This window comes from Cervus elaphus, chromosome 13 (genome assembly GCF_910594005.1).
Source record: "Cervus elaphus chromosome 13, mCerEla1.1, whole genome shotgun sequence".
Lineage (NCBI taxonomy): Eukaryota > Metazoa > Chordata > Mammalia > Artiodactyla > Cervidae > Cervus > Cervus elaphus.
The window spans coordinates 68,386,772-68,400,111 of NC_057827.1; the positions used below are offsets into that span (position 1 = coordinate 68,386,772).

The window sequence follows — 13,340 nt, forward strand, 5'->3', positions numbered from 1 at the left end:
AGGACACGTGGAGTCAGACGGGGCAGATCTGAACCCCGTGGGGTGGGCACTGCCGCCTCTCTGCACAGTGGACTTGCTTCTTCCTCGGGGAAGCCAGTTTTGCTCTTAGAAGACTTCTCAACTGCTTGGATGAGACCCACCCACATTCTCAAGGGTAATCTTTCCTTGAAGTCAGCTGATCTAGGTGTGACCACAGGGACTAAATGCCGTCACAGTGACAGTCAGATCACTGTTTGATTGAATGATGGGTACTCTAAGCTGTCACCCGGGTATGCTTTATTTTTTTCAGCCATTGCCTTAACCACAATCTGTCATTATCTCCCTTTCCTGCTCCTCTGGTTACGGCTATCGCACCTAGTTTAACACTCAACCCCCGGCTCAGAACCTCACCATCCCCGCCTATCCCCTGAGCGGGGCCTGAGCCTGCCGTCCTGCGGCCTGGCCCCTGCCCAGGTCACCACCCATCCCGGGGGCGTCTGTGCTCTGGGGAGTGTTTGGGCTTCCCCAGAGACCCCCTCTCAGGGGCGGCTATCTGCCCGTGTGTCCCAGCCTCCAGCCCCTATCCAGGCGAGCTGACCACTCCTCTCTCCCCTTTGACCTCTGTGGCCCGTGCGCTCCCCTCTAGGTGCCCTGCACCCCAACATCACAGGCCCACCAGCAAGTCTCCCAGAGAGGAGGGCGGAGTGTGTTCACAGACACCTCCCCGCCAGATCCAGGGCTCCCAGCCCCAATCTCTGGGAGCCCCCCAGCCAGTGACTTTCAGGGAGAGGATTGGGAAGCCCGGCCCGGGAATGCCACACCCCACGGCAGTCCCTAGCTCCGCTCTGACCCTGTCCTCTCGCACCCAGAAGCCCAGGAGGAGGGGCGGCGGGCGGTGGCGACCGGGCTGGTTCTGCTGCCCCCGCCCCACCCCGCAGGCCCAGAGGGGCCGGGCTGCGCCTCTCAGTGGGCGGGAGCCTTGCGTCCCCTCGCTCTGTCCCGGGGACCTGGGGGCCAGCGGAGGAAGACTTGCCCCTTCGACCTGGCCACGCCTGTCCCAGCGTCTGCTCTGCGGTCACCTGTTGTTTGGGAGGCCTCTGCTGGGTCCTGTGCGCACAGCCCGTCCACAGGCTCCGGAGCACCGCCCCTTTTTACTTTTATCTTAGGAAAGTGAGAGTGAAAGTCGCTCCGTCAGGTCCGACTCTTCACGACCCCGGGCACTACACAGGCGTGTCTTTGCGATTCTTGGAATTCTCCAGGCCACGATACTGGGGTGGGTTGCCTTTCCCTTCTCCAGGGGATCTTCCCAGCCCAGAGATCAAACCCAGGTCCCCCACAATGCAGGCAGATTCTTTTTTTTTTTTTTTTATAATTATTTTTATTTGGCTGAGCTGGGTCTTAGTTGCAGTATGTGGATCTAGTTCCCTGGCCAGAGATCAAACCGGGGCCCCCTGCATTGGGAGCACAGAGACTTAGCCACTGGACCACCAGAGAAATCCCTGCAGGCAGATTCTTTAGCAGCTGAGCCACAAGAAGAGCGTTGCTCATATTTTTAGTAAATTTTTTTAGTTGTTTCTGGCTTTTGGTTCCTTGTTCCAGCCATTCTTTGTTCCTCCTGATCCTGGACCACCTGTGTGAGCACCTCTCACACGGCTTGGAGAGCAGACTTTTGGTGCTGGGGCTTCTGGAGCCCATGATGTGGGGAGTGAGTGTGTCTCTTCATGGAAAACACTGATACAGAAAGACAGGACGAACCAAAAAAGGCGCCACGGAGTTTTCGCCTGGTCCCTGCAAGGCTGTTCTCGGAGTTTTCGCTTGGTCCCTGCAAGGCTGTTCTCTGACAAGCCAGGTTTGCTCTGAGCTCTCTGCAGAGACCCTCACTGTTGTTGTGGAGTGGGGTTCTGCCTTGTAGGTTAGGGGGTTTTGATTCTGTGTATCTGGGCTGCAGGGACAGAGGGCTTCTTTTGATCCCTAGAGTCGAGCTCTGTTAACTGGCGTGGGTTGGCTCAAAGATTTGGTGAGGTCACATTTAAACAGATAACTATGAGGGGACTTCCCTTGTGGGCCGGTGGTTAGGAATACGCCTTGCAATGCCAGGCACGTGAGTTCAGTCCCTGGTTGGGGAACTGTGGTCCCACGTGCCCTGGAGCACCTGAAGGGCAAGTACCGCAACCGCTGAGCCTGTGCCCCGCAACTAGAGAGTCCGTGCACCCCAAGAGAAGATCCTGAGCGCCACCACCAAGACCCAACGCAGCCAAACAAAACAGAAATTTTCTAGAAATAAACTGACTATAAAAGAAAAATAGGTTATGAATTGGTGATAGAGAAAAACTAAACTTTTATTTATGTCAGGAATCTGTCAGTATATGTTGTGCCTTATCCTTATTAACCATGAGGGCCCCTATGTGCCCAAGAAGTCTAGATTTTGTATAGAAAACATCTGTTGTAAAGCCCACTGATGTTTATGAAGTTGAGGTTAATCAGAGCCTGGACTGGGGGAGCGTGGTGACGGACAGTTCAGGTGGGGAGCAGGGCAGAGGGCAGAGAGTCACGCGGGGGGATTGCCTGGACCCCAGAAGACTCTTGCGTCTGTGCGGCCCGGCCCGGCCTGGCCCAGCCCTGGACACGCGGGCCGGGCTGTCCTACGATGTGACGCCTCCTCTGCTTGCCAACACTGCAGCCCTTTCTCTGGAAAGGCTCCTCTGGCCGCCCACGCGGAGACCACCGTGTCGCGCTGTGGCCTCTCTTGTCCCTGGACGTCCCTGCGGAGGGCTCCAGAAGGTGCACACCGCGTCCAGGGCAACACGGCCTCTGCCGCGTCCTCCCCGTTTGTAGCTCTTTGATCTTCACGGTTAGCTTTGTGATCTCAGCTTTCCTCACTAGCGCTCGGAACGCTCTCCGTGTTCCAAAAGAGGTGTCGTCCCTGCTGGGCGACGTCTACCAGTGCTGGTTGTCCAGAAGTCAGGGAGGCACCTCGGTGTCAGGCTGTCTCGGCCTCGGGTCTGGCTGCGGCGTTGACCCAGGCTCTGGAGACCCACGCCGCTTCTGCACATTGAAGCTAAGACGAACCAGATCACCACGGGAGGCAGCTGCCATTAGAATGTCTTAAGATTGTTGTAGACATTCTCTGGACACCGTTTTACTATCCTGGTTGTAATTATAAAATATGTGGATTTTAGTTTGCAGTTAACATGTTTCGAACGTTACCACCTTCCTCCAACCCCACGGGAGCAGAATTTGACCCAGAGGAAGACGAGCCAACGTTAGAAGCGGCCTGGCCTCACCTGCAGGTACGGGGTCGCGGGCGCCTCAAGCCGAGGGGTGGGTGCGGCGTTTCCTCCAGGACCAGAGCCCGCGCCCGGCTGGTCCCGGGGTGGGGGAGCCTCCGAGTTTCAGGGTCATGGCCCTGCAGACCTGCACACCCGAGGAAGTGTTGTGGCAGAAGAGAGAGCAGGAACAGGTTTTATTTGTCTGGGCACGTTACGCAAACGGCAAAGCTACAGGACTGTCCGTATATTCTCAGTGGAAGTGACCATTGAGCTGAGGTCGCGGGTCTTAGGCAGACATGTCTCAGGCTTGGTCCTCAGACTTACTGTTGGCCTGCGGTGCGTCCTGGGGCCCACCTGCTTGACGGATGCTTTTTTTTCTGACACATTTGTGAAGAAGGAGGTGTGGATTGGGCAGGGCACCTGCCCCACGAGCTAGATCGGGAGGTGTGGGTCGGCTGAAGGAGGGCAGTCGGGGAGCTGGACACCCTGGGAAGCAGCTTGGTGGGGAGCCGACAGGAAGGGCCAGAGGCAGACAGAGTCCCCGCCTCAGTGCCGTGTGGCCGTGACGGCTGGCGGCCCGTTCAGCCAGCGGTCCCACTCCCTGTGCACCCGGCCTTCCGCCAGGACCCTGGGGCGACAGGACCTGCAGATCCCACCTGAAGGCTGGTCCCAGCCCGGCTTCTGGCTTCTGTGGGCTCCAGGCGGGGGCGACAGCAGGCATGGGAGTCACTGTGTAGATGCCGCGGAAGGCTATAGTCCGTGGTTCTTGTAAGTAAAGCAATTACCATCCTTAGTATAATTAAGCCATGTGCTTTGATATGGATTCTTTAGATACGTGCCTGTGGGTTTTTTTTAAGGTTAGTATTTGCAGACAGAGATTCAACTCATGGTATATTTTGAAATCTCCATTTAATGCAATACCATGTTATTTGACTCACTGTGTTTTTTTTTCCTCCTAGCTTGTTTATGAGTTTTTCTTAAGATTTTTAGAGTCTGCAGATTTCCAACCTAATATAGCGAAGAAATATATTGATCAGAAGTTTGTATTGCAGGTAAGGCCCAGATTAGCTGAAGCTACAAATTGCGTAATCTACCCAGAGAGAATTACCGTGTCACTGAGTGTCTTTTTCTCCTTGAAGCTTTTAGAGCTCTTTGACAGTGAAGATCCTCGCGAGAGAGATTTTCTCAAAACTACCCTTCACAGAATCTATGGAAAATTCTTAGGCTTAAGAGCTTACATCAGAAAACAGATAAATAATATATTTTATAGGTAAGTCCGTGCACGGCAGCCTTTCCCTCTTGCATGCCAATGGTCCCGTCACACTTAACCTCGCCGTTTCCTTCAGAGGCTGAAGAGCAGGAGTGGCTGTTCGTGAGCAGCCGGGGGCCCGTCTACACCTCTTGTCTCAGCGCTGGGCAGGGCCCCTTCGCTCTCTGCCTGCTCCCCTACCCCCCACCCCCCCACCCCACAGCTCACACCCCAGCCTGTGGTCCAGCTCTCGTCAGCAGGCTGGCCACCCCAAGCCTGGTTCCCTCTGGACCCACCCAGAGCTGCACACTTCCCCGTGGATCTTGGTGGGAGGAGGAGGGTGGGGGCTGAAGCGGGGGCTCTTTGGGGGCATCCCTGCTGGAAGCAGTGTGAGGCAGTGCAGCGAACAGGGCCTCCCCAGGCCTGCAGGTCCACGGGGGCCGGCTCGGCCCGGGTTTGGTGGAAGAGGGCCCCACCCCAGGGCTCAGAGAGGAGTGTCCCCCAAGTGTTCAGCTTGACCCCTTCTCCCCTCACACACCCGCCCACCACCACCTCTGTGAACCTGAGGGTGCCTAACGCCCCCAGACCCGCCGACTCCCACGCCAGCACACTCCTCGGATGAGCGAGTGTGGGTCCTGGGCGAGCCCCGGGTGCCCCGCACATCCTCCCGTTTTCCACCAGCCCTCTCCTCACCCTCCCGGGCTCTGGAAACATGCCCGCACCGGGAAGGCCCCGGCATGGCGGGTGGTCTGGTCTCCTGGGAGGGCAGGCATCAGGCCAGCTGCCGGTCTCAGCCCCAGCTCCAGCTTCCCGCACGGCTCCTGGGGGTGCCCGATAAATGTCAGTGGACGAAACCCTTAGCATAGTTCCTTCTTTGCCCCTGGGAGCAGTAAGGGGCGGCCTAGCCCCAAGTCCCCGGCTCCAGGATGCCTCAGGTAGTGATGAATCCCAGTGCAGATGGGCGTCTGCCATGAGGTCGGAAGGCCAGCGGATTCTGTGGGAGGGAGTGACCAGCACAGAGCACCCCATTCGGCCTGGCCGGGGCCTTTTTACTGGCCGTGACCGAGCAGGGAAAGCAGAGGGGCTGAGACGGTGGTGGGACACAGGGTCCCATAGCCGGGGCCGGCCTGCATCCGCTGTCCCTCTCCCCGCCCGCCCGCCCGCGGTCAGCAGGGTCTGGCACCGCCCCCCTCCCTTACCTGCACACTCGACATGCGTTTTGGCATCAGAGCTGTCCAGCTCACGAATGGCTTCCCTGCAGACTCCCTCCAAGCTCCACACGGCCTGTTTATATGGCGGAGCCCAGGCTGGACCCGTGACTTAGGGGGTGATGTCGTGTTTCCTAAATGCCGTGTTCCTGTTTTGTCTTTGTTGGTGTCATGTTTCCTTTTTAACAAGATCTTTCCTTGGCGGATGTACTTCTGTATCAAAAGGTAGCGTCCCCTGTTTAATCACCAGCAAGCAGGTAGGATTTCGGTTCCCGTCTTTCAGACTAAAGCGGAGGAGGCTCTGCCCGAAGGATTCTCCCCTGGGCAGCCGGGTTTTGTTCTGTGCAGAACCAGCGGTTGGTGCTGCGTGCCTGGAGGAGAGGCCGCCTCAAGCCTGGGGAGCCGTGACTGTGAACTGGACCAGGCTGTGGTCCAGGCGATTCTCACCAGCTCTCCCTGCCCGCTCGGCACCAGGCGTGTGGCCTGCTCCTCTAGTCTGCAGCGATCCCATCTGTAAGAACCGCCCCTGCTGGGTGCGGTTAGATGGGAGCCAGTTCTGTGGGCTCGTGACCAGCCCGATCCCCACCTCCAGCACCGCCTGCTCCTCACTTCATGTCAGAAAGGTGGAGAGGACGCCCGGGCGCTGCCCTCCGCTCGCCGCGTCCCACATGCTGCGGCTGCAGCTTTTAAGACGGTCTCGGAGACATATTTGGTCGCCTCCCAGAGACCGTTGGTGTGGAGTCAGACACGCCCGGCTGAGGGGTGACGGCTCCGGGAGGGAGCTTGTGCCCGACTTGTTCACTGTGGAGCCCAAAGGTCAGGGGGCAGGTAGAGCCGGGCCTCAGCCTCTGGCTGCCGACGCGGCCCCGCAGCTGGGGCTTCGATCCGCCGTCTGCTGGCCCCCGCGTCCCGTGACCCGCCCAGGCCCGGGAACGCAGGACAGAGGCCGCCGTGGCTGCCGGTGCCCCACAGGGCCTGGCCTGGGCCCGGGGCAAGCTGGCCTCTTCCCTTTGTGCGGGTCAGAGCGACTCGGGGAGGTGAACATAGCCCAGCTTCAAGAGGGAGCAACTTCCGCCTCCGTGTGCGGTGCGGAGCGCCTCACCCCCTCACGAGAGGGGGTCCGTTTGTGGGGGGCCCTGTCCTTGACGGGCAGGTTTCAGCCCAGCCTGGGGAGAGCCCTGGCTCCTTTGTGCAGAAGTGGAAGGAACTCCGCGGCTCTGCTCTGCGTGGACCCTTAGGGCTGCCTCCCGTTTTGCACCCGCTCTCTTGCTCCCCTCTGGAAAAGAAGGCAGGGGGCTGTGTTTGCTTTCTCTTTCCTGTGAAATGAAGTGAAGTCACTTAGTCGTGTCTGACTCTTTGCGACCCCATCGACTGTAGCCCACCAGGCTCCTCTGTCCATGGGATTCTCCAGGCAGGAATACTGGAGTGGGTTGCCACTTCCTCCTCCAGAGGATCTTCCCGACCCAGGGATCAAACCCGGGTCTCCCGCACTGCAGGCAGACTTTTTACCGTCTGAGCCACCAGGGAAACCTTCTCTTTCCTGTACCTGCTCCAAATCTATGAAGTAGTCTGAATTAAGAGTTTATCGATGAGACTATAGTAAAGTTGATGGGAAAACAAAATGGCTTCTGGCTCCAGGCCACCCTTGTTTAAATGTCAGCGCTGGTGGAGCTGGGTCACAGGTGGCGCCCAGGGGCCTGGCCGCCTCCAAGCGTCAGGAGCCAGGGCCGAGCTCTCAGGCTTCAGGACCCCGGGCCCCCGCTGCTGCCTGCCCAGCCAGCCCGGAGGACACAGAGGAATAGGAATGGAAGTGGGCCGGTCGTGATGGACAAAAATGTAACTTTGTACATCTGAGCTGTTTTTAAGTATTTAAGGTAAAACAGGTGAAGCAAAGGGAGGCTTGAGTTCCATGAGCTGAAGCGCCTCCCGGTGCAGACGTCCGAGGAGGCCGGGGCTCCCTCGGGGCCGGCTTTCCAGCTCAGGGCAGGGCCTTCATGTCTGAGGTTGGCACGGCCCCGCGCGCCGTGCAGACTTGTTCTCACCAGCCCAGCCGCCGCGATCCCTCACGGGCACACCCCTGCCTCAGCTCCGCGCTGCGGCCCTGCCACTGTGCCCTGCGGCTCAGCAGTCCTCACCCAGGTCCCTGTGGGCTCCGCTCCGACCTGTCCAAGCTGGTGTCCGGGCCTCCACGGACTGCCTCACCTGCCCATCACCCACCTCTGTTCTAGCCAAAGAGGTTCCCTCCCCACCCCACGCCCGCATTTTTAAAAGATCGGTTCCAAAATCTAGAGACGTTAGACCCGCTCCTCGGGAGCGTGTCACACTTCGTGTCCCACCTGCTGTTTACCTCAAGGTCACTATTCCATTTGTTTCAAACAAGGACAGTGAAAATTTTTAATCATCATGAGCTTATTTTTGTCCCGGAGCTGGCTCTAAACTGGTAGTTTTTGTCTGCTAGGCAGGAACGTTTTTCAAACACCAGACCCTTCTGGCTTCAGGCAGAATTCGCTGCGTGTTCTGGGTTAGGCTGACTCCTGGTGAGCCTGGTTGTGGGGCGGCAGCGGGTTGTTTCTGGGGGACCCTTGGAGAGAGAAGACGGTGTCCTGTTTCCCGTCCCTGGCCCCAGGAGACTCAGCAGTCGTGTCTCAGATGCCAGGCTCAGCCCTAGCAGCAGGGACGTGGTTACAGTAAGTCCTCGTTTGCTGCCTCAGGCTGACACAGGCGCTGGGAGCCCCGGGGACCGTGCACGGGGCCCACGGGAGCGGCTGCTCAGACAGGGGTTTCAGAAGGTGGCACTTGAAGCAACGTAGGAAAAGTGTGGGGTGTCAGGGAGGAAGTAGGGGAGATAGCCCCAGTGATAAGGAAGTAACTTGTACCCTTTGCAGAGACCATGCTAAATATCGGAGGCTTTACAATTGAGTCAGGTGTCAACTTAGCTTGAGATGTGGCCAAAAAATAAAAGCAAACAGCAAGCTGTTTGTTGTCAAATCCGGGTGGTTGAGATGCAGCGCTCACTGTAAACATCCTTCCCGATGTAGGTTTGAAACTTTCAAAATAAAACATTCGGGAGAAACCGGAGCGAGCCCCCGCTCCCTGCCCTCTTGAGTATTGCACATCCAGGCCTTGAGGAGTCTCTGGTAACAATTAGCGCTGCCCCCAGAGCGGTTTTCACAAATAGCAGTGCTTCTTGTTGCCTGGCTACGTGGTTTTCTTCCTAAAAGCGTTGTTTTCTTCTTCAGAGCATTTTTGTCTTTTCCAGCCGTGATTTCAGGGTTCTAATTCTAAATGACATCTTGCTCTTTCCAGATTTATTTATGAAACAGAGCATCACAATGGCATAGCAGAATTACTGGAAATATTGGGAAGGTGAGTTGTCTCTGTTATTGGCAGTGAACAGCCTTAGGTGGGATTCACACCAGAACGATCCGGTCACTGCGTTCACCCCCCCCGCCCCAGGGCAGGGCTGGCCGGCCCCTGCTGCTCCTGCCGCCGCTGCTGAGGCGCTGCAGGCGTGTCCGACTCTGCGCGACCCCTCAGACGGCAGCCCACCAGGCTCCCCCGTCCCTGGGACTCTCCAGGCAAGAACACTGGAGTAGGTTGCCATTTCCTTCTCCAACGCGTGAAAGTGAAGTCGCTCAGTCGTGTCCGACTCTTATCGACCCCATGGACTGCAGCCCACCAGGCTCCTCCGTCCCTGGGATTTCGAGGCAAGAGTACTGGAGTGGGTCACCATTGCCTTCTCCAAGGCCGTCCTCTAGAGGAACTTAAATCAGCCTTACTTAATGGCAAGGGCCCGTGAGCCCCTGGATCAGGACTGGATGACAGGCCTCTCCCATTCGTATGGTTCCATATGTAGACTGTTCCATGTCTGTACCTCCGTAGCATTACTATGGGAACCCAGTCTCAATTGTTTCCTCAAGAGCAGTGCTAAAAATAGCCACATTAAGAAGGTTTACATCTGACACTTAGAAGAATAGGTCGTTTATTATATATTTGGAGTATTGATTAAATGCTAGTATTTCAAATTGCTTTGATTTTATAAATTTTTCATGTGTATTCTTATAAACTAACATTTCCAAAATGTCATCGTCTTAATCCAACTAGAGTTCTTGCTTCCTATCATTTTTTTTTAACCGATGACCAATAGGTTTTCTCTCAGGCCTCCTAACTCACTGATTCTCAAATAGCATTCCTCAGGGTTCCACGGCTGAATAAGCCCAAAAGTGCTTTTTCCCCAGCACCTCACTTGGGGATTCAGTCCACGTTAGAAGCTAAAGGTTCTGAGGAGTCCTGCAGGGAAGAAACCGTCCTCCTGTTCAATCTAGTAACTCCCAAAGCTGTTGGAACACCGTAACAGTGTTATCTGGCAAACTGAGGTCCAGTCATTCTGAAAACAACTTTCCTCGCGTTTCAGATAAAATGTAAAACAAACAGCAGCCCTCGTGGCGAACTCCTCTCTGACACACTCCCGGGTTCTCTCTCCCAGCGGAGTGTAGCGAGCGTGGGAGTGGGCACCCTTGTTGTCTGGCCTTACTTAACGCTCGCGCCCCCTGCTTCCTTCCCTGTAAAGTGGGAAGGTAATCGTATTCACGTCTGAGGCTGTTGCGAGGCTGAGGGGAGTCGAGTGACGCGTCCAGACAGCCCCCACACCACACACGAGATCCTCCCCTGTCCCCTCATTTCAATGAGCAAATCATCCCCAGTGGTCACTTCATACTAACCCCCGCTGAGTGCCCCAGTGCACCAGGCTCATGAACAGAGCACCAGTTGAGAAACTGCTGTAACCGCTTCTGCAGTTCTCAGCAACTTACGTAAGTCCTCGACGTTGCAGGTGAAAGCTTCAGCTTGTAGGTTAAGAGCAGGGGACCCCCTTCCCTGCAGAAGGGAACAACTTTCTTGTTGCTTTCTAAATGACACCCACTTTGCACACGCAGACTCTGTTCTGCCAGCACTAGAGTAAAGAGGCAGGATTTCTCTGGGGAAGTGAGTGAGAATTCCAAAAGATGGTGGAGGCTGAGGGAAGGCGCTGGTGCCCACCCGAGCTGCCCGTCTCAGAGCACCGCCTGGCAGAGGAGCTTTTGCCCCCAGAGGCTCCCGCTGCTCCGGGTAGCTACCTGTGAGCTCAAAATTCTTAAATTCTGAGTTCCAAAGATAGAAATGGCTGTGCTTCCTGAAAGGGACCTAACAGTTTTTTAATTTCTGCTACTATCCACCCTCCTTTTCTCTGACACTCATAATTTGCTTGCTGGTTTTCATGCTGAACACAAAAACTAAAAGAAAAACAGTGAGATATGTTTTTTAATCTGGAATTTGTAAATATTCAAACTTTGAATAAATTCTGTTTTCGCAGTATAATTAATGGATTTGCCTTACCACTAAAAGAAGAGCACAAGATTTTCTTATTGAAGGTGTTATTGCCTTTGCACAAAGTGAAGTCTCTGAGCGTCTACCATCCTCAGGTGAGGGCTCCTGCCTCCACGGTCACTGGGGCCTCGGGAGGGAGCGTGGCCGTCTCTGCTTGGACCTCAGTGAACTTGGGATGTTGAACCCCAGCCTCCAGCAGGCAGTGTTTTCTCTGTTACATCACATATGCACTTGGGTATCAGCGTTCTGATGATGAGTGAAAGGATAAGGGAGTAAAAGGAGACTGCTTTTTAAGAATATCGGAAAATTCTCAAGAATGGAGAATTTCAAAATTGGTTGTCAGCATCGAAAAGGGAGCATTTCACAGGATGAAGGGGTCAAGGAAGACCTCTTGGAGGAAGACAACTTTGTAAAACTCTGTTTACGATGACACTGAAAAACTAATCCATAAATGGTTTCTAACGGGTTGTCTGGCTGCGTTTCCCCCAGGAAATTTGGATTTTCCTTCACCCTTATTATTCTAAGTACCATGTAGACAGAAATAAGCCACACTGACTGCAGCTCGGGAAGTCTTGGGTCCTCGTCTAGGTCCAAGAACCAGGAAACACCCCTCCGCGTTCTGTGGGGCCTCCCTCGAGGGGTGTGCCTCACGGGGTCACAAAGTGTATTCTTTGGTGGCAGTTGGTTAGTTTAGTTTCCAACTCTTTGTGACCCCACGGACGGTAGCCTGCCAGGCTCCTCTGTCCATGGGATTCTCTAGGTAAGAATACTGGAGTGGGTTGCCATTTCCTTCCCCAGAAGATCTTCCCGACCCAGGGATCGAACCCGGGTCTCCTGCATCACAGGTGGATTTTTTACCAACTGAGCCACCAGGGAAACCAGCTATTCTAGGTACACTGTTTTTTCTCTGCTTCCTGTTAACTGGCAACATCTTTACAGCCAACCAGTTTGTTATCACATTAGTTGTTCTATATTAGAAATTAATAGTTTAGGGATTTAAGATGGAAACAGACTTTATTTTATTTTTTTCTCCCAGCAGTTAGATTACTTATCCATTACAGTCTCTGAAAGGCCACAAGGAAAGTCCTCACCAGTGCTGGGCTGGCTGACTTGGTGGTATTGGTCTAAAAGACCATCTCCTGGGTTTTTTGTTTTTTTTTTTCAGCTTCCTGATGTTCCTTCTACAGTTGACCTGTGTTGCACATCGGTCCTGGGTCCCAGGGTGGGAGGTGGGGGGCGTGGGGAAGGCGCCTGACGGTGATGCAGCGTTTCCATGGTAACGTGCCATGTTAACCCTCTGTCTCTCTCGCCGTAGCTGGCCTACTGTGTGGTGCAGTTTTTAGAGAAGGACAGCACGCTCACGGAGCCGGTAAGTACAGCCACTCTGCTCGGGGCCCCGCGATGTCGTGCACGCGTCTCAGTTGTCAGACTGCAGTCCGGCTCCTTCCCCGAGACAGCCTCTCCCTGCTAAGTTACAGCGCTGACAAACGCAAACTGGTCCCATTCGTGTGCTGCGAGTTTTCAAACTGTAGCAATTTTAATTGCAAGTCCGCTTGTCAGAGTGATTGTTTTATGTGATAAGGTGGCCACCTTATCCCGAGTTTCCTTTTACTCTGAATGAACAGCATGGCTGCTGAATCGCATGCGGTTTAATTCTTCCACGTCGCTTGGTTTAAGAGCACAGTCTACTGACTTCAGCCAGAGGAAGTGTAGTAAGGATTCAAAATGCCTGTACTAAAGACGTTTTACTGTTTTGAAAATTCTCCGCAAGTTAGAGTGTAACTATTTTATGATCATTATGTCATAAATGAAGGTTAGATTGCCACCGTCGGTGTTTAGATTTCCAAGTTTCCTGTCATTTTACCTTTATTAAAAATACAAAGGCCACTGTAACCTAGCTTTCACAAAGTCGGGTGTGTCAGGCGGCCGTTGAAGCGTTTGCATACGCTTTTTTAACCAGCTTTATTGAGATGTAATTCTATGCCATACAGCTCACCCACTTCACGTGTGTGATTCAGTGTTTTTTTTATACACTAGATTATTAGTTTCAATTGTGGTAAAATACACTATATAACAAAATATGTTATTTAAAGTTTACAGTTTTGTTGTTGTCCAGTTGCAATAGTCGTGTCTGACTGATCCCGTGGACTGCGGCACACCAGGCTTCCCTGTCCACTGTCTCCTGGAGTTTGCTCAGACTCGTGTCCTTTGAGCCGATAACGGCGCTGATTGCATTCACGATGTTGCACACCTGTCGTCACTGTTTCTAAA

The 13,340-nt window shown here is 54.5% G+C and overlaps 1 protein-coding gene across 8 annotated transcripts in view; it reads left to right on the forward strand.

Annotated features, from left to right (window-relative positions):
* The window catches only part of PPP2R5C (protein phosphatase 2 regulatory subunit B'gamma), a 136,293-nt gene that overhangs the window by 98,034 nt on the left and 24,919 nt on the right, over positions 1 to 13,340 (forward strand). For all 8 annotated transcript variants that reach the window (XM_043922707.1, XM_043922710.1, XM_043922708.1 and 5 more), the window contains 6 exons: positions 3,159 to 3,269; positions 4,208 to 4,300; positions 4,388 to 4,518; positions 9,012 to 9,071; positions 11,056 to 11,164; positions 12,385 to 12,438. In XM_043922707.1, coding sequence (XP_043778642.1) covers positions 3,159 to 3,269; positions 4,208 to 4,300; positions 4,388 to 4,518; positions 9,012 to 9,071; positions 11,056 to 11,164; positions 12,385 to 12,438 — 558 coding nt within the window. The remainder of the gene's footprint in view (positions 1 to 3,158; positions 3,270 to 4,207; positions 4,301 to 4,387; positions 4,519 to 9,011; positions 9,072 to 11,055; positions 11,165 to 12,384; positions 12,439 to 13,340) is intronic.